Source organism: Ammospiza nelsoni, chromosome 32, assembly GCF_027579445.1.
Source record: "Ammospiza nelsoni isolate bAmmNel1 chromosome 32, bAmmNel1.pri, whole genome shotgun sequence".
Taxonomy (NCBI): domain Eukaryota; kingdom Metazoa; phylum Chordata; class Aves; order Passeriformes; family Passerellidae; genus Ammospiza; species Ammospiza nelsoni.
In genome coordinates, this window is record NC_080664.1 from 741,011 (window position 1) to 759,820 (window position 18,810).

General features: G+C 65.6%; 1 protein-coding gene across 1 annotated transcript; it reads left to right on the forward strand.

Moving 5' to 3' along the window:
* The first annotated feature begins 733 nt into the window (after positions 1–733).
* On the forward strand, positions 734–18,511 carry NCKAP1L (NCK associated protein 1 like). Its single transcript, XM_059491147.1, has 31 exons — positions 734–846; positions 1,240–1,350; positions 1,953–2,045; positions 2,654–2,710; positions 2,786–2,928; positions 3,649–3,739; positions 3,853–3,990; positions 5,014–5,062; positions 5,994–6,147; positions 7,161–7,217; positions 7,720–7,816; positions 8,995–9,104; positions 9,689–9,821; positions 9,912–9,993; positions 10,164–10,222; positions 10,524–10,669; positions 11,015–11,147; positions 11,226–11,345; positions 12,220–12,359; positions 12,733–12,864; positions 13,496–13,714; positions 14,531–14,661; positions 14,745–14,842; positions 15,110–15,197; positions 15,296–15,378; positions 15,635–15,715; positions 15,803–15,896; positions 16,134–16,250; positions 16,799–16,908; positions 17,390–17,479; positions 18,389–18,511. The coding sequence occupies exons 1-31, from the start codon at positions 745–747 to the stop codon at positions 18,509–18,511; spliced, it is 3,381 nt and encodes a 1,126-aa protein (XP_059347130.1). The 5' UTR covers positions 734–744.
* The last annotated feature ends 299 nt before the right edge of the window (positions 18,512–18,810 follow it).

Here is an 18,810-nt window from a genome sequence, read left to right on the forward strand (position 1 = left end):
CCACGGGCCCAAATAGTTTCTATATAAGGCCATGACCCCCACATAGGGCCCTGACCTCAGTATAGGGCCCTGATTGGGGTAAAATGGGCCCAGATTGGGGTCGCCTGATTGGGGATAAATGGGACCCAAAAAGGAGCACAAAGGGGACCCAAAAGGGGCAGAAATTGGAGTGAATTTGGGCTCCATGGGTCCAAATTGTTCCGATATAGGGCCGTGACTCCCATATAGGGCCCTGACCCCAATATAGTGCCCTGACCCCAGTATAGGGCCCTGATTGGGGTAAAATGGGCCCAGATTGGGGTCCCCTGATTGGGCATAAATGAGACCCGTTTGGGGATAAAGGGGACCCCAAAAGGGGCACAAATGGGAGTGAATTTGGGTTCCATGGGCCCAAATTTGTTCCGATATAGGGCTGTGACCCCCATATAGGGCCATGACCCTGATATAGGGCTCAGACCCCGATATAGGGTCCAGATACCAATACAGGACCCTGAGTTGGGGCTGTCAGAGCCCCAGATGGGGCTGATGGTGGCATTGGCCACCACCCGTGTCCCCATCGCCGCTGTCCCCACCCGCGGTGTCCCCATCCGCGGTGTCCCCGCGGTGTCACGGGGCGGTGGCAGCTCCGTCACGTGTCCCCAGTGGCCCCAGCGCAGCCGGGCCCAGCCCAGGAAGGGGAAGTTGGGGTTTGGGGCCTATCTGGGGACTCTGGGGGTGCCACCGAGGCGCCACCGAGGTGCCACCATGGCCCTGCCCTCGGTGTACGGGGACAAGCTGGCCGAGAAGCTGACGCTGCTCAACGAGCGCGGCCGGGGGGTCCTCGTCAGGGTCTACAACCTCAAAAAGGTCTGGGGAGGGGTCCTGGGGGTCCCCAAACCCCCCCGGCCATGGGGAGCAGCTGAGGGGATTGGGGGGAGTGAGGGATGGGGGGATTTGGGGGATTTGGGGAGGGGGCACAGCCCAGGAGGGGATTTAGGGGGGATTTCAGGGGGTCCTGGGCAGGGAGGGGCTTGGGCAGGGGGGGTTTGGGGGGTCCCAGCCCTAAGGAGGAATTTGGGGGGTTCCAAGCTGGGGAAGGTTGGGGTAGGGTGGGGTTTGGGGGGGGTCCCAGCCCGGGAGGGGTTTGGGGGGGATATTATGGGGAGGGGGTCTCATTTTCAGAGGTTTTTGGGGGTGTCCCAGCCCCAGGGAGGGGATTTTGGGGTCATTTCGGGGGGTTCTGACCCGGGGGTCCCCCAGACGTGCTCGGACCCCCGCACGCGGCCGGCGTTCCTCGGGGACAAGGCCATGGAGGCCTCGGCCAAGTTCATCCTGAAGAAATTCCCGCACCTGGACGTGCGCAGCAGCACCGTGAGCCGCTGTCCCCGTGTCCCCGTGAACCCATTGTCCCCGTGTCCCCATTGTCCCCGTGTCCCCATTGTCACCGTGTCCCCACCCCTGTGTCCCCCCTGTCCCCACTATCCCTGCGTTCTCATTGTCACCACCCCTGTGTCACCACCCCCTTGTTCCCACCTCTGTGTCCCCACTGTCCCCGTGTCCCCATTGTCACCGTGTCCCCACCCCTGTGTCCCCCCTGTCCCCACTATCCCCATGTTCTCACTGTCCCCACCCCCACGTCCCCTGTGTCCTCTGTGTCCCAGTGTCCCCACTCCTGAGTTCCCATTGTCCCCGTGTCTCCACTGTCCCCGCCCGTGTCCCCGTGTCCCCACGGTCACTGTCACCGCTGTCCCCGTGTCCCCACCCCCCGTGGGATGTGCCACCCCCCCCTTGCGTGTCCCCTCCGTCACCCATCCCTGGGCGTCCCCCTTGTGTCACCCCCACCCTGTGTGTCCCCAGTGTCACCTCACCCTGGGTGTCCCCTTTTCTCACCCCTCCCTGCTGTCCCCGTGTGTCACTGCCACCCCTCTGTCCCCGTGTGTCACCCACACCGCTGTCCCCCCGTGTCCCCGCAGCAGCACCTGGGCCCGGTGCACAGGGACAGAGGGGACATCGTGCGGGCGCTGGCCCCGTTCTACCAAACCTTCCTGGACGTGCTGGAGTTCCGGGTGAGCCGGAGGGGACACGGGGGACACAGGGGACACGGGGGACACTGGAGGACATGGTGGACACAGGGGATAGGGGGACAAAGGGGACATGGGAGACAGAGGGGTCACGGTGAACGCAGGGGACAGAGGAACATGGGGGACATGCGGGACACTGGGGACATCAGGGGACACAAGGGACAGGAACATGGTGGACATAGGGGATAGGGGGACACGGGGGACAAAGGGGACATGGGGGGACACGAGGGGACACAAGGGATAGGGGGACATGGGGGACACAGGGGAGAGGGGACACAGGGATAGAGGGGACAGAGGGAACACTGGGGGACACAGGGGACAAAGGGGATGGGAGGGACAAAGTTGACTCAGGGGACGGGGGACATGGGGGACAGAAGGGTCCCTCGGAGCCAGGAGGACGGAGGGGACATGGGGGATGGAGGGAGTCCCTCAGGGCTGGGGACACAGGGGACACCGGGGACACAGGGGACAGGAGGGTCCCTCAAAGCCAGGAACACAGGGGACACAGGGGACACGAGGGGCAGAGGGGACACGGGTGTCCCTCAGGGCCGGTGACACAGCAGTGACACGCCACGCTGTCCCCTTGTCCCCAGGACCACGTCTACGAGCTGCTCAACACCATCGACGCCAGCCAGTGCTTCTTCGACATCGTGAGTGCCACCCCGAGCGCCACCCTGCTCTGTCCCCGCTGTCCCCGCGCCCTGACGCTGTCCCCTCCCCTGCAGCACATCAACTACGACCTCACCAAGGGCTACCTGGACCTGGTTGTCACCTACGTGTCCCTGGTGCTGCTGCTGGCGCGCGCCGAGGAGCGGCGCCTGCTGCTGGGGCTCTACCAGTGCGCGCACGAGATGAGCCACGGCGCCAGGTGCCACCGCTGTCCCCAGGGCCACCCTGCTGTCCCCAGACTGTCCCCAGGGCCACCCTGCTGTCCCCTGGGCTGTGTCCCCACTCCTGCTGTCCCCAGGGCCACCCTGCTGTCCCCAGGGCCGTGTCCCCACCGGGGCTGTCCCCAGGCTGTCCCCAGGGCCACCCTGCTGTCCCCAGGGCTGTGTCCTCACTGGGGCTGTCCCCACGCTGTCCCCAGTGCCCTCCCTGCTGTCCCCAGGGCCACCCCAACTGACCCCATGCTGTCCCCAGGGCCGTGTCCCAAGCCCAGGGTTGTCCCCACTGTGTCCCCACGTCTGTGGCCTCGTTGGGGTTGTCCTGGGGTTGTCCCCACTGTGTCCCCAGTGCTGGGGCTGGCCCTGGGGCTGTCCCCAATGTGTCCCCAACACCACGGTTGACTCTGGGGTGGTCCCCAGTGTGTCCCAAACTTGTGCCCAGTGCCAGAACCGGCCCCAGGGTTGTCCCCAACGTGTCCCCAGTGTGTCCCCAACACTGGAACCAGCCCAGGGGCTGTCCCCAGTGTGTCCCCAATGCCAGAACCGGCCCTGGCACTGTCCCCAGTGTGTTCCCAATGTGTCCCCAGTGTGTCCTCAACACTGGAACCGGCCCCGGGGCCGTCCCCAACGTGTCCCCAGCATGTCCCCAGTGCCAGAACAGGCCCCAGGGCTGTCCCCAGCGTGTCCCCAATGTGTCCCCGCAGCGAGCCCAGCTTCCCCCGGCTGGCGCAGATGGTGCTGGAGTACGAGCACCCCCTGAAGAAGCTGCCCGAGGAGTTCGGGCCCCACACCAAGGTGGGTCGGGGGTCCCCGTCCCCAGCACGGCCGTGTCCCCAGCAGTGACATCTCCCGGCAGTGCCACCCCTGGTGCCCGGCCGGTGTCCCCACTGTGCCCCCGCTGTCCCCAGGCCGTGAGCAGCGCGCTGCTGTCCCTGCGGGCCCCGTTCCTGCGGCGCTGCCGGGACGCGGAGCTGTGGCGCCAGGAGCAGCTGCTGTCCCTGCTGGGACCCGCGGGGGACATGCTGAGCCCGGTGACCAGTGACAGCGTGAGTGACACCTGTGGGGACATGGGGACATGGGGACAGGCTGAGCCCGGTGACCAGTGACAGTGTGAGTGACACCTGTGGGGACATGGGGACATGGGGACAGGCTGAGCCCGGTGACCAGTGACAGCGTGAGTGACACCTGTGGGGACATGGGGACATGGGGACAGGCTGAGCCCGGTGACCAGTGACAGTGTGAGTGGGGACATGGGGACATGGGGACAGGCTGAGCCCGGTGACCAGTGACAGTGTGAGTGACACCTGTGGGGACATGGGGACATGGGGACAGGCTGAGCCCGGTGACCAGTGACAGCGTGAGTGACACCTGTGGGGACATGGGGACATGGGGACAGGCTGAGCCCGGTGACCAGTGACAGTGTGAGTGACACCTGTGGGGACATGGGGACATGGGGACAGGCTGAGCCCGGTGACCAGTGACAGCATGAGTGACACCTGTGGGGACATGGGGACATGGGGACAGGCTGAGCCCGGTGACCAGTGACAGTGTGAGTGACACCTGTGGGGACATGGGGACAGGCTGAGCCTGGTGACCAGTGACAGTGTGAGTGGGGACATGGGGACATGGGGACAGGCTGAGCCCGGTGACCAGTGACAGTGTGAGTGGGGACATGGGGACAGGCTGAGCCTGGTGACCAGTGACAGCGTGAGTGACATGGGGACGTGGGACAGGGGGACAAGGGGACAGGCTGAGCCCGGTCACCAGTGACAGCGTGAGTGACACCTGTGGGGACATGGGGACATGGACATGGCTATGGGGTGTGGGGACATGGGGACATGGCTATGGGGACATGCTGAGCCCGGTCACCAGTGACGTGTGAGTGGGGACACGGGGACAGGCTGAGCCCAGTCACCTCTGACAGTGTGAGTGACATGGGGACATGGCACATGGGGACATGCTGAGCCTGGCCATCAGTGACAGAGTGAGTGACACAGGGACAGGGCTATGGTGGCACAGGGGCACTGGGGGCTCGGGGCACAGTGACGCGGTGGCACTGCTGTCCCCAGATGGCCTGTGAGTACCTGTCCCTGGAGGTGATGGAGCGCTGGATCATCCGTGAGTGCTGCCACTGCCTCAGTGTCCCCAACCCCTCCTGGCAGTGTCCCCAACCCCTCCTGGCAGTGTCCCCAACCCCTAGCGACCATTTTGGGGTCCCTGGTGTCCCTGTCGTGGGGCTGTCCCCATTTTGGGGTCCCTGTCCCCGTTTTGGGGCCCCTGTCCCCATTTTGATGTCCCTGACCCCCTGTCCCCCCCAGTGGGGTTCCTGGTGTCCCTGTCCCCATTTTGGTGTCCCTGTCCCCGTTTTGGTGTCCCTGTCGCCGTTTCTGGGTCCCTGTCCCCATTTTGGGGTCCCTGTCCCCATTTCGGTGTCCCTGTCCCCGTTTTGGTGTCCCTGTCCACCTTTGGGTGTCCCTGTCCCCGTTTTGGGGTCCCTGGTGTCCCTGTCCCCGTTTTGGGGTCCCTTTCCCCATTTTGGGGTCCCTGTCCCCGTTTCGGTGTCCCCCTGACCCCGTGTCCCCCCCAGTGGGGTCCCTGGCGTGCCCGGGCGCCCTGGCTGTCCCCGTTTTGGGGTGCCTGGTGTCCCTGTCCCTGTTTTGGTGTCCCTGTCCCCATTTTGGTGTCCCTGTCCCTGTTTTGGTGTCCTTGTCCCCATTTTGGTGTCCCTGACCCTGTCCCCCCCCAGTGGGGTCCCTGGTGTCCCTGTCCTGGGGCTGTCCCCGTTTTGGTGTCCCTGTCCCCGTTTGGGGGTCCCTGGTGTCCCCCTGACCCCGTGTCCCCCCCAGTAGGGTCCCTGGTGTGCCCGGGTGCCCTGGCTGTCCCCGTTTGGGGGTCCCTGTCCCCATTTCGGTGTCCCTGTCCCCGTTTGGGTGTCCCTGTCCCCGTTTTGGGGTCTCTGGTGTCCCCCTGACCCCGTGTCCCCCCCCAGTGGGGTCCCTGGTGTCCCTGTCCCTGTTTTGGTGTCCCCCTGACCCCGTGTCCCCCCCAGTGGGGTTCCTGGCGTGCCCGGGCGCCCTGGGCACCCCCCCGTGCCAGGAGCTGTGGCGCCAGGCCCTGCGCGGGTCCCTCTTTGTGCCCCTGGTGCGCGACGAGGCCGTGGCCGTGCACAAGGTCACCGAGGAGCTGCTGGGGGGGCTCAAGGGGTGAGCGTGGGGACACGGGGGTGGCACTGCCTGGGGTGGCACTGCCAGGGAGGGATGGGGACACCGGGGGTGGCACTGCCAGGGGTGGCACTGCCTGGGGTGGGGGACACTGCAGGTGGCACTGCCAGGGGGGTGGCACTGCCTGGGGTGGGGGACACCAGGGGTGACACTGGCAGGGGTGGGGGGGGACACCACGGGTGGCACTGCCAGGGGTGGCACTGCCTGGGGTGGGGACACTGAGGTGGCACTGCCTGGGGGGTGGCACTGCCAGGGAGGGATGGGGACACTGAGGTGGCACTGCCAGGGGGGTGGCACTGCCTGGGGTGGGGGACACCAGGGGTGACACTGGCAGGGGTGGGGGGGGACACTGCAGGTGGCACTGCCAGGGGGGTAGGGACACTGTGGGTGACACTGCCAGGGAGGGATGGGGACACTGCGGGTGGCGCTGCCAGGGGGGTGGCACTGCCTGGGGTGGGGACACTGCCAGGGAGGGATGGGGACACCGGGGGTGGCACTGCCAGGGGGGAGAGAGCATGGGGACACTGCAGGTGGCACTGCCAGGGAGGGATGGGGACACTGCAGGTGGCACTGCTGGGGAGATGGGGACACTGTGGGTGGCACTACCAGGGGGTGGAGAAGATGGGGGACAACGGGGGGTGGCACTGCCCGGGGCGAAGGGGACAGGGACACCGATGGTGGCACTGCCCGGGGGGACGGGGACACTGAGTGACACTGCCAGGGGCGGACGGGGACACTGCGAGTGACGGTGCCCAGGGCGAGGGTGGCACTGCCTGGGGGGGGTAACGATGGGGGACACCGGGAGTGGCACTGCCCGGGCAGGGGGTGGCACAGCCGGTGCCAGGGCCTGGGGGCTTCACTGGAGACACTGTGCGTGCCAGGGTGCGGCTGGGGGGTGTTCAGGGGGATTTGGGGGTGCCAGGGGGGTACCAGGGGGGCTGGGTGGTGTCCGGGCCTGGCACAGGGCGGTGCCAGCTCCAGGTGCCCCTCGCCAGGTACGGGAAGCGCGTGGCCGACGTCAAGGAGTGCCGGGAGCACGCGGCGGCGCACAGGTGCGGGGTTTGGGGGGTCCCAGGGGGTCCTGGGGGGTCCTGGGGTCTTTGGGGGGCTGGGGGGGCTTGGGGCCATGGGAGGTCCCAGAGCACCCCAAACCCGGGGGGTTCCTGGGGGATTTGGGGGGTCTCAGGGGGTTTGGGGGTCCCGGGGGGTTTGGGGCCATGGGCACCCCAGAGCACCCCAAACCCGGGGGGTTCCTGGGGGCTCTCTCCCCGGTTTCACCCACATCGCCCCCTTTGCCCTTTGCTGTCCCCTGGGGGTGTCTGGGGGGGGTCTCCGGGGTGACCCCGGCCGTGACCCCCCCCTTGTCCCCATCCTGACGCCCCCAAATCCCCTCAACCCTTCCCCATCCCCATGAGACCAGCCCTGATCCCTGCGCTGGCTCCTGTCCCCTCCTCGTGTCCCCTCCGTGTCCCCTCCTGTCCCCTCCGGGTCCCCCCGACCCCAGAGACCCCCGGGGACCCCCAAACGCCCCCAAACCCCCCCCGTGCCCCCCAGCCCGGCGCTGCACCGGGGCCGCCGCTCGTTCCTGCGCGGGGCCGTGCGGGAGCTGGCGGCGCTGCTGGAGGATCAGCCCGGCCTGCTCGGACCCAAGGTGCGGATTTGGGGGGGTTTGGGGGGGTTTTGGGGGGGTTTATGGGGGATTTTGGGGGGTTTATGGGGGATTTGGGGAGTTTATGGGGGATCTGGGGGGGTTTTGGGGGGTTTATGGGGGATTTTGGGGGATTTTGGGGGTTTATGGGGGGTTTGGGGGGTTTATGGGGGGTTTGGGGGGATTTTGGGGGGATTTGGGGGGATTTTGGGGGGTTTATGGGGGATTTGGGGGGATTTTGGGGGGTTTTGAGGAAATTTTGTGAGATACTTGGGGGGCTTAAGGGAGGGGGGGTTTGAGATGTTTAGGGGGGATTTTGAGGGGACATTTGTGAGATTTGGGGGGATTTGGGGGGGATTTCAGAGATTTGGAGGGGATTCGGGGAGATTTTGGGGGGATTTGGGGGGAATTTCAAGGGGATTTGAGAGATTTTGGGGGCATTTGAGACATTTGGGGGGATTTGGGGGGATTTTGGGAGCATTTGAGGAAAGTTGGGGGGAATTTGGGGGGATTTTTGAGGGGATTTTGGGGGGATTTGAGGAAATTTTGGGGGGATTTTGGGAAAGATTTTGGGGGGCTTAGGGGGGATTTTGAGATATTTGGGAGTGGATTTGGGGAGATTTTGGGGGCATTTTGGGAAAGATTTTGGGGGATTTAAGGGGGATTTAAGGGGGACTTGAGGAAATTTTCGGGGCATTTTGGGAGGTTTTGGGGGGATTTTGGGAGACTTAGGGGACATTTTGGGGACACTCGAGAGATTTTGGGGGGATTTTGAGGAGCGTTTGTGAGATTTTGGGTGCATTTGGGAAATTTTTTGAGGGATTTGAGAGGTTTTGGGGAGATTCGGGGAGATTTTGGGGGGGATTTTGGGGGAGGACTTGGGAGATTTTGGGAGAGGATTTGGGAGCTTTTGGGTGGGGTTTTGAGGGGCGTTTGAGAGAATTTTGGGGGCGTTTCAGAGACTTTGGGGCTTTTTGTGAGATTTTGGAGGATTTTGAGAGATTTTAGGGGATTCGCGAAGATTTTGGGGAGATTTGGGAGGGGAATTTCGGGAGATTTTGGGGGGGATTCTGGGAGGTTTTGGGGGAAATTTCGGGAGATTTTGGGGGGGATTCTGGGAGGTTTTGGGGGAAATTTCGGGAGATTTTGGGGGGTCCCGACCCCCTTGCCGCCCCCCTCAGGCCCTGCTGGTGTTCGTGGCGCTGTCGCTGTGTCGCGACGAGGTGAGCTGGCTGTCGCGACATGCCGAGCACGTGACCAAGAGCAAGAACCCCGAGGACTTCAGCGACAGGTGGGGACAGGGAGGGGACCCCCCGGATTTGGGGGGGTTCAGCGATTTTTGGGGTGTTCGGGGGGCACTGGGTGGATTTTGGGGGGGGGGGTCCTTGTGGGTTTCTGAGGACGTTCAGAGGTTTTTTTTGGGGGTGTTCGAGAGTTTTGGGGGGGTTCAGGAGATTTTGGGGGGCGTTCGGGGGGGGCACTGGGTGGGTTCAGGAATTTTGGGGGGCGTTTGGGGGGCACTGGGTGGATTTTGGGGGGTCCTTGTGGGGTTCTGAGCACGTTGAGAGGATTTGGGTGGGTTCAGGAGTTTTGGGTGTTTTCAGAAGTTTTGGGGTGATTTGGGGGGCTCGGGATTTTTGGGTGGGTTCGGGGGGCACTGGGGGGGGTTCGGGATTTTTGGGTGGGTTCGGGGGCACTGGGGGGGTTCGAGGGCGTTCAGGGTGGGGTTCTGAGGGTGTTCAGAGATTTTGGGGGTGTTCAGGAGATTTGGGTGGGTTCGGGGGGGTTCAGGAGTTCCGGGGTCACTCGGGGGGTCCCTGCTGCCCCCCGGGGGGGTTTCGGGGGGTGTCTCTGACCGCCCCCCCCCCGGCGCAGCCGCCTCGCGGAGCTGCTGTTCGCGCTGGAGCAGCTGCGGGCCCTGGTGCGGCGGCACCTGCGGCTCCTGCGCCGCTACCACCGGCACTACCTGGCCCGCTTCGACGCCCTCGTGCTCAGCGACGTCATCCAGGTACCCCCTGGGGGTCCCCTGAGCCCCCCTGTGCCCCCTGAGCCCCCCTGGGGGTCCCCTGAGCCCCCTGAGCCCCCCCTGTGCCCGCAGAACCTCTCGGTGTGCCCCGAGGAGGAGTCCGTGATCCTCTCGTCCTTCGTCAGCTCCCTCTCGGCTCTGGCGGCCAAGGAAGGTGCGGGTTTGTCACATCCCGGCCCGCGTTGTCCCCTCACCGTGTGGCCGGTGCCACCCCAACTCGATGTCCCCGCTCTCCCGGGAGCTCTGGGACAATCCCGGGCCCCGGTCCCCTGTGGTGGCACTGCCACCCCCAGCCCTGTCCCCGTGTCCCCTCTGTCCCCGCAGTGGATGAGCAGGAGCAGTTTGACTTCACCGCGCTGCGCCTGGACTGGTTCCGGCTCCAGGTGCTGGCACTGTCCCTGTCCCCATGTCCCTGTCCCTGTCCCAGTCTCCACCCTTGTCCCCATCCCTGTGCCAATCCCATTCCTCCCCTGTCCCTGCTGTTCCCAAACTTGTCCCCCTGTCCCTGTCCCCACCATTGTCCCCATGTCCCTGCTGTCCCCATGTCCCCTGAGCCTGATCCCGTCCCTGCTGTCCCTTTCCCTGTCCCCATCTTTGTCCCCCTGACCCTGATGCTGTCCCCATGGCTGTCCCCATGGCTGTCCCCATGTCCCTGTCCCCATGGCTGTCCCCTGGCTGTCCCAGGCCTACACGAGTGTGGCCAAGGCCACGCTGCCGCTGAGCTCCAACGGCGACGTTGGCCGTGCCATGAGCCTGGTGGTGTTCCACACGCGCCTGCTGGACCGGCCCGAGGAGCTGCTGGACGAGACTTCCGACCTGTCCCACCTCTGGTGAGCCCCTGTCCCTGTCCCCGTCCCTGTCCCTGTCCCCGTCTCCATCCCTGTCCCCATCCCTGTCCCCATCCCTGTCCCCTCCTGTCCCCAGTTTCTATCCCCGTCCCCTGGAGCGGATGTTCTCAGTGTCCCCTGTCCCCATCCCTGTCCCCATCCCTGTCCCCATCCCTGTCCCTGCTGACCCTGTCCTCGTCCCCATCTGTGTCCCTGTCCCCATCTGTGTCCCTGCCCCCAGTTTCTACCCCCGTCCCCTGGAGCAGATGTTCTCAGTGTCCCTGACCCTGCTGGCCCTGTCCCTGTCCCCCTCTGTGTCCCTGTCCCCATCTGTGTCCCTGTCCCCAGTTTCTACCCCCGTCCCCTGGAGCGGATGTTCGCGCAGACGCTGGACGAGCCGTCCATGCTGCGTTTCGCCATCGCCTTCCCCCTGCTCTGCGCCCACTTCTCGCGCTGCCAGCACCCCATGTGCCCCGAGGAGGTGGGTGACACCCTGGGGGGGGGTTTGGGGGGTCCCCCAGCCCTGTCCCCAGCTATGAGGGGTGCCGTGTCCCCCCAGTACCCCCAGCTGGAGGCGGCGGCGCTGGGGCTGTGCCACAAGTTCCTGGAGGAGCTGGCGCGCGTGGGCAGCGGCTGCGTCCTGGACGCCTGCGCCGAGCAGCACAACCTGAGCCAGCAGGTCTGGGGGTCTGGGGGTCTGGGGGAATCTGGGGGCGTCTGGGACCTCTGGGGGGCTCGGGGGAGTCCGGGGGGTCTGGGACTTTTAGAGGGATTGGTGACCCTTGGGGCCTTCAGGGTCTTTGGGCTCTTGGTGGCCTTTGGGGTCTCCAGGACCTTTGGGGTCTCGAGGACTTTTGGGGGTTTCAGGACCTTTAAGGTCTAAGTGGACTTTGGGGTCTTCAGGATCTTTGGGGTCTTGGTGGACTTTGGGGGCTCCAGGACCTTTGGGGTCTCCAGGACTTTTGGGGGTTTCAGGATCTTTGGGGTCTTGGTGGACTTTGGGGGCTCCAGGACCTTTGGGGTCTCCAGGACTTTTGGGGGTTTCAGGATCTTTGGGGTCTTGGTGGACTTTGGGGGCTCCAGGACCTTTGGGGTCTCCAGGACTTTTGGGGGTTTCAGGATCTTTGGGGTCTTGGTGGACTTTGGGGGCTCCAGGACCTTTAGGGACTCCAGAACCTCTGGAGGCTCCAGCACCTTTGGGGGTTCACTGGCCTTTGGGGTCTCCACACCTTCAGGATCCCTCTGCCTTTTGTGGTCTCCACCACCTCGAGGTCTCCATCAGCTTGAGGATCTCTGTGGCCTTTGGGGTCTCCAGAACCTCTGGGGTCTCTGTGGCCATCAGGCTCTCCATGGCCTCTCTGTCCCCTCGTCCCCCTGTCCCCACCAAACCCTCAGGATGGGGAAGTTCCTCCATGGGGGCCGAACCTGGTGGGACATGCCCTGACCCAGCCCTTGGGGATGGTGGCCTGTGGCCATGGTGGCCCTGTTTGGGGTGTCCCCATGACTCTGTCCCCATGTCCCCATGTCCCCACGCCCCTGTCCCCGCCCCGCAGCTCCTCCCCAAGCACTGTGCAGCCACCATCAGCAGAGCCCGCGTCAAGAAAACCCCGAAGCAGCCGCCACGCAAGGGGGACCCCCAAAGGGACAAACCGGGGACAGAGAGCCACCGGCGGGACCGGACCCTGACCACCAAGTGAGCGCCACCCGGGGGAGGGACTGTCCCCACGGGGTCACGGTTCTGAGGACTTTGGTGATCTCCAGAACCTCTGGGGGCTCAGTGCCTTTGGGGGCTTCAGAACCTCGGGGGGCTCAGTGGATTTGGGGGGCTTCAGGACCTTTGGGCTCTTGGTGGCCTTTGAGGTCTTGGTGGCCTTTGGAGTCTCCAGGACCTTTGGGGTCTCCAGGACCTTTGGGGTCTTGGTGGCCTCTGGGGTCTTCAGGAGCTCACCTGAAGCCACCAGAGCTTGGGTGTGGCGTGGGGACATTGTGTGATTGTCCCGACGGGGTCACACCGTGATTGTCCCCATGGATTGTCCCCACGGGGTCACACCATGACTGTCCCCCAGCATGGACAAGCTGCACCTGACCCTGGCCGAGCTGTCCCTGAGCCTCAACCACGTCCCAAACTTCACCGTCTTCGGGCACACGGTGACACCGGCCGAGTACCTGAGCAGCCACCTGGAGGCGCGCCTGACCAAGTGGGGACACGTGGGGCTGAGTGGGACACGTGGGGCCAAGGGGACACATGGGGCTGTGGGGACACGCTGGGGACATGCCGGAGACATGCTGGGGACATGCCGGGCTGAGGGGACACGGGCAGCTGAGGGGACACACTGGGGCCACACAGGGCCAAGGGGACACGGGGGGCTGAGGGGACACGCTGGGGCCATGCTGGGGCCATGCTGGGGACACGTGGGGCCGAGGGGACATGTAGGGCTGAGGGGGCAACGTGGGGCCGAGGGGACAAATTGGGGACACATGGGACTGAGAGGACACACTTTGAACACGCCGCAGACATGCCGGGGACATGTGGGACCGAGGGGACACACTGGGGACACGCAGGGCTGAGGGGACACGCCAGGGACAAGCTGGGGACACACTGGGGACATGTAGGGCCAAGGGGACACGCCAGGGACAAGCTGGGGATACACTGGGGACATGTAGGGCCAAGGGGACATGCGGGGTTGATGAGACACGCTGGGGACACATGGGGCCGAGGGGACACACTGGGGACACGCAGGGCTGAGAGGACACGCTGAGCACACACCGGGGACACGCAGGGCCGAGGTGACACCCTGCGCGTCCCTCACGGTCCCCATGTCCCCGCAGGGCCATCGTGGCCATGGCCGGGTACAGCCAGGCCTCGCAGGAGGTGGCGCGGCCCTCGGAGGTGCTGGCGGGGCTGGGCGCCTACATGGGGCTGGTGCAGCGCCTGGGACACCTGGTGGCCCTGGACACGGCGCGGCTGCTGCGGACGGTGCTGCTGCAGCAGAGCCACCCCCGCGACGGCAGCGGGCAGCCCACGCTGACCGCCATCTACACCGACTGGTCAGTGACACCGTGGGGACATGGGGACACGGGGACAGGGGGACATGGGGACAGGCAGCGGGCAGCCCACGCTGACCGCCATCTACACCAACTGGTCAGTGACACCGTGGGGACATGGGGACACGGGGGCAGGCAGCGGGCAGCCCATGCTGACCGCCATCTACACCGACTGGTCAGTGACACCATGGAGGGGACATGGGGACAGCCGTAAAGCGCTACTGTCGTAAAGGGTGCCATAAAACGCGACTGTCGTAAAGGGTGCCGTAAAGCGCGACTGTCGTAAATACTGCCGTAAAGCGCTACTGTCGTAAAAGGTGCCAATGGAGACATGGGGACAGGGTCACTGTGACCGCCATCTACACCGACTGGTCAGTGCCACCATGGGGGACATGGGGACATGGGGGCATGGGACGGGCAGCGAGCAGCCCACGCTGACCGCCATCTACACTGACTGGTCAGTGACACCACTGGGGACATGGGACAGGGTCACCCATAGGGGCTGGGGACAGGTCACTGTGACTGCCATCTACACCGACTGGTCAGTGACACCATGGAGGGGACAGGGACGGGGTGGCAGGGTCACTGCATGGGGGGGGGGACGGACATGAGGACAGGGTCACCACAGGGCAGGGGGACAGGGGGACAGGGTGGTGGCAGTGTGGATATGGGTGGAATTGCCGTGGGTGACCTTGCCATGGCTGACATTGCTATGGGTGACAGCGCCATAGGTGACAGTCCCATAGGTGACACTGCCCAGGATGACACTGCCATAGGTGACGGGTGACAGTGCCGCAGGTGACAGCGGTGTCCCCACAGGTACCTGGAGGCGCTGCTGCGCCAGGCCAGCACCGGGGCCGTGCTCCTGTCCCCAGCCCTCCAGGCCTTCACCACGGTGCCCCGCGAGGAGCAGCCCCCGTTCAGCGCCGCCGAGTTCTCCGACGTCTCAGGTGGGCTGGGGGGGCTTGGAGGGGTGGCTGTCACCTCCTGTCCCCCCAGTGTCCCCACCTGTCCCCACCTGTCCCCTCTGCAGAGATGCGGGCGCTGGCGGAGCTCATCGGGCCCTACGGGATGAGGTTCCTGAGCGAGAACCTGATGTGGCACGTGGGGTCCCAGGTGACAGAGCTGAAGGTACGGGGACAGGGACAGCGGATGGCGACAGGGGACAGGGACAGGGGCTGGGGACAGGGGACAGGGACAGGGGCTGGGGACAGGGACAGGGGACACATCCTAGTGCCACCCCAACCCTGTACCTGCCTGCCCCTTGGAATGGTGGGAGATGCCAGGTCCCTCAATGTCCCCAGTGTCCCCACTGTCCCCACTGTCCCCAGTATCCCCAATGTCCCCAGCATCCCCAGTGTCCCCAGTGTCCCCAGTGGTGTCCCCATGTCCCCGCAGAAGCTGGTGGTGGAGAACATGGACACGCTGGTGCAGCTGCGCTGCTGCCGGGCCGAGCAGAGGCCGGCGCTGCTGCCCCGCCTGAGCTGTGAGTGGCACAGGGGGTGACACAGGGGGTGACACACGGAGGGTGGCACACAGGGGTGTCACCCGTGTCACCCCGCTGTCCCCCGCGTGTCCCCGCAGCGGCCGAGAACGTCCTGAAGCGCATGACCATCATCGGGGAGATCCTGAGCTTCCGCGCCATGGCCCAGCAGGGCCTGCGGGAGGTGGGACCCCCGTGGGACCCCCCCGGGGAACCCCCAGACCCTGGGACACCCCTGAGGCACCCCCAGACCCTGGGATCCCCCCCCAGGACACCCCCAGACCCTGGAATCCCTCCAGGACACCCATTTGGGGACCCAGGACCCCCCTCATTTGGGGACACGGGATCCCCATTTGGGGACATATGACCCCCCCATTTTGGGGTCCCAGCACCCCCCATTTGGTGCCCAGGACCCCCTGACCCCCTGCCCGCCCCCCCAGGTGTTTTCCCAGCACTGCCCGTTCCTGATGGGCCCCATCGAGTGCCTGGCGGACGTGGTGACCCCGGACACCGACATCCAGGTGGGGACAGGGACACGGGGGGGAGCTGGCATTGTGACACCGCGTGACACCGCGTGACACCGCGTGACCCTGTCCCCCTGTCCCCAGGTCACCCTGAGCATCTTCGAGCTGGCCTCGGCCGCGGGGGTCCCGTGCGAGGTGGACCCGGCGCTGGTCACGGCCCTGGCGGGGCACAGGACAGGTGCGGGGGGTCTGGGGACACCGCGGGTGGCGCTGTCACCTCCCGGGTGGTGCTGTCACCTCCAGGGTGGCGCTGTCCCCTCCTGGGTGGAGCTGTCACCGTGGGGTGGCACTGTCACCTCCCGGGTGGCACTGTCACTGCCCTGGTGGCACTGTCACAGCCCGGGTGGCGCTGTCACCTTCCGGGTGGCGCTGTCACCTCTTGGGTGGCGCTGTCACCGCGCTGTCCCCTCGGCAGAGGCCGTGTCCCCCGAGGAGGATTACAAGGTGTCCTGTCTGCTCCTGGTGTTCGTGGCCGTGTCCCTGCCCCTGCTGGCAGCTGACCCCGCGTCCCTCTACAACCCCGAGCTGGACGGTGAGGGGGGCCGTGTGCCCTGTGTCCCTTTGTGTCCCCTTTGTGTCCCCTGTGTCCCTTTGTGTCCCCATGTCCCCTGTGTCCCCATGTCCCCTGTCCGCATGTCCCTATGTCCCTAGGGTCTCTCTGTGTGTCCCCATGTCCCCCTGTCCCCAGTGTCCCCAGTGTCCCCAGTGTCCCTTGCGCCCCTGTGTCCTCATGTCCCCATGTCCCCTGTCCCCATGTCCCTGTGTGTCCCCATGTCCCTCTGTGTGTCCCCATGTCCCCATGCTGGCAGTTCTCACTGTCTCATTGTCACAGCAGAAGGTTTGTGGGGACACCACGACTGTCACCAAGGGAGGTGGCACTGTGGAGACTCTGGGTTGTCCCCAGCATTCCCGTATCCCCATCACCTTCCTGCGTCCCCAACATTTGAGTGTCCCCAACACCTTTCCGTGTCCCCAAGCCCTTTCCATGTCCCCAGCCTTCCCGAATCCCCAATTTTCCCATGTCCCCCCCTTCACCGACTCCCACCCCGTGTCCCCCCAATGTCCCCGCGGTGTCCCCAGGCCACAACAACAACGTGCACTGCCTGGCCAAGGCCATCGTGCAGCTCTCGGCCGCGCTCTTCACCGTGCACAGCAAGAACATCGAGACGCACCTCAAGGAGTTCCTGCTGGTGAGCCTGGCATGGCACTGTCCCCTCTGGGGTGGCACTGTCCCCTCCCTGGGGCTGGCACTGTCCCTGTGCCCTCCTGGGGCTGGCACTGTCCCTGTCCCCTCTGGGGTGGCACTGTCCCCTCTTGGGGCTGGCACCTGTCCCCTCCGGGCTGGCCCTGTCCCTGACCCTGGCCCTGTCCCCACTGGGCCAGCATTGTCCCCTCTGGGCTGGCACTGCCCCTGTCCCCTCCCTGGGGCTGGCTCTGTCCCTGTGCCTTCCTCGGGGCTGGCCCTGTCCCCTCTGGGGTGGCACTGTCCCCTCCCTGGGGCTGGCCCTGTCCCCTCTGGGCTGGTTCTGTCCCTGCTCTCCTTGACTGACCCTGTCCTCGACCCTGTCCCCGCTGTCCCCAACTGTCCCCGCTGTCCCTGCTGTCCCTGTGGCTGTCCCTGCTGTCCCCCTGTCCCTGTCACTGTCCCCCCATTGTCCCCTGTGTCCCCAGCTGGCCTCCAGCAGCCTCCTGCAGCTGGCCCAGGAGCCGGACAAGGCGCGGCTGCGGAACCAGGACTCGATCGTGCTGCTGCTGCACCTGGTGGGGACATGGGGACACCTGGGGGGACACCTGGGGACACCTGGGGACACCTGATGGGGACACCTGGGGGGACACCTGGGGGGACACCTGGGGACACCTGATGGGGACACCTGGGAGGGACATGGGCACGCCTGGTGGAGACACCTGTGACACCTGGGGCGACAACTGGGATACGGGAGACCCCTGGGGGGGGCATGGGGGGAACCTGTGGACACCTAGGGGGGGACACCTGGGGGGGACATGAGGGGGACACCCGGGCGTGACACCTGGGGACATGGGACACCTGGGACGCCTGGCGCCCGGAGCGATTTCAATGCAAATATTGCAAACATTGCAAACATTGCAAATATTGCAAATATTGCAAATATTGCAAATATTTCACCCTGAGCCGGGCCGGGGGAGCTGCAGGGGGGTCGGCAGGAGTGGGGGGGCGCTGATGGGTCATGATGGGTGCCAATGGGCGCCGATGGGTGCCAATGGGTGCTGGTGGGTGTTTATGGGTGCCGATGGGTGCCGATGGGTGCCAATGGGCCCCGATGGGTGGTAATGGGTGCTGATGGGTGCCAATGGGCCCTGATGGGTGCCAATGGGTGCTGATGGGTGTTTATGGGTGCCAATGGGTGCCGATGGGTGCCAATGGGCCCCGATGGGTGCCAATGGGCGCCGATGGGTGCCGATGGGTGCTGATGGGTGCCGATGGGTGCTGATGGGTGCCAATGGGTGCCGATGGGTGCCAATGGGTGCTGATGGGTGCTGATGGGTGTTTATGGGTGCCGATGGGTGCCGATGGGTGCTGATGGGTGCTGATGGGTGTTTATGGGTGCCGATGGGTGCTGATGGGTGCCAATGGGCCCCGATGGGTGCCAATGGGTGCTGATGGGTGTTTATGGGTGCCCCCCCACCCCAAAGATCGTGGCCGAGTCGTCCTTCCTGACGCTGGACATGCTGGAGAGCTGCTTCCCGTACGTGCTGCTGCGCAACGCCTTCCGCCAGGTGTGCCGGGAGCCCCCCGGCCGGAACCCCCAGCACTGACCGGGACCCCGGGACCCCCGGGACCCCCGGGACCCCCGGAACCCCCGCACTGACCGGGACCCCCGGGACCCCCGGGACCCCCGGCCGGGCCCCCCAGCACTGACCGGGACCCCGGGACGCCCAGGACCCCCGGCCGGAACCCCCCGCACTGAGCAGGACCCCTGTCCGAGCAGCATCGGGACCCCCCTTGTTCCACCCCCGAGATCCCCGCCCGATCCCCGTGCCCCTCCCCAAATTCTTCAACCCACCCACCCGCCAGGACCCCCGACCCCAAATCCCCCTCCCTGTCACCCCACGAC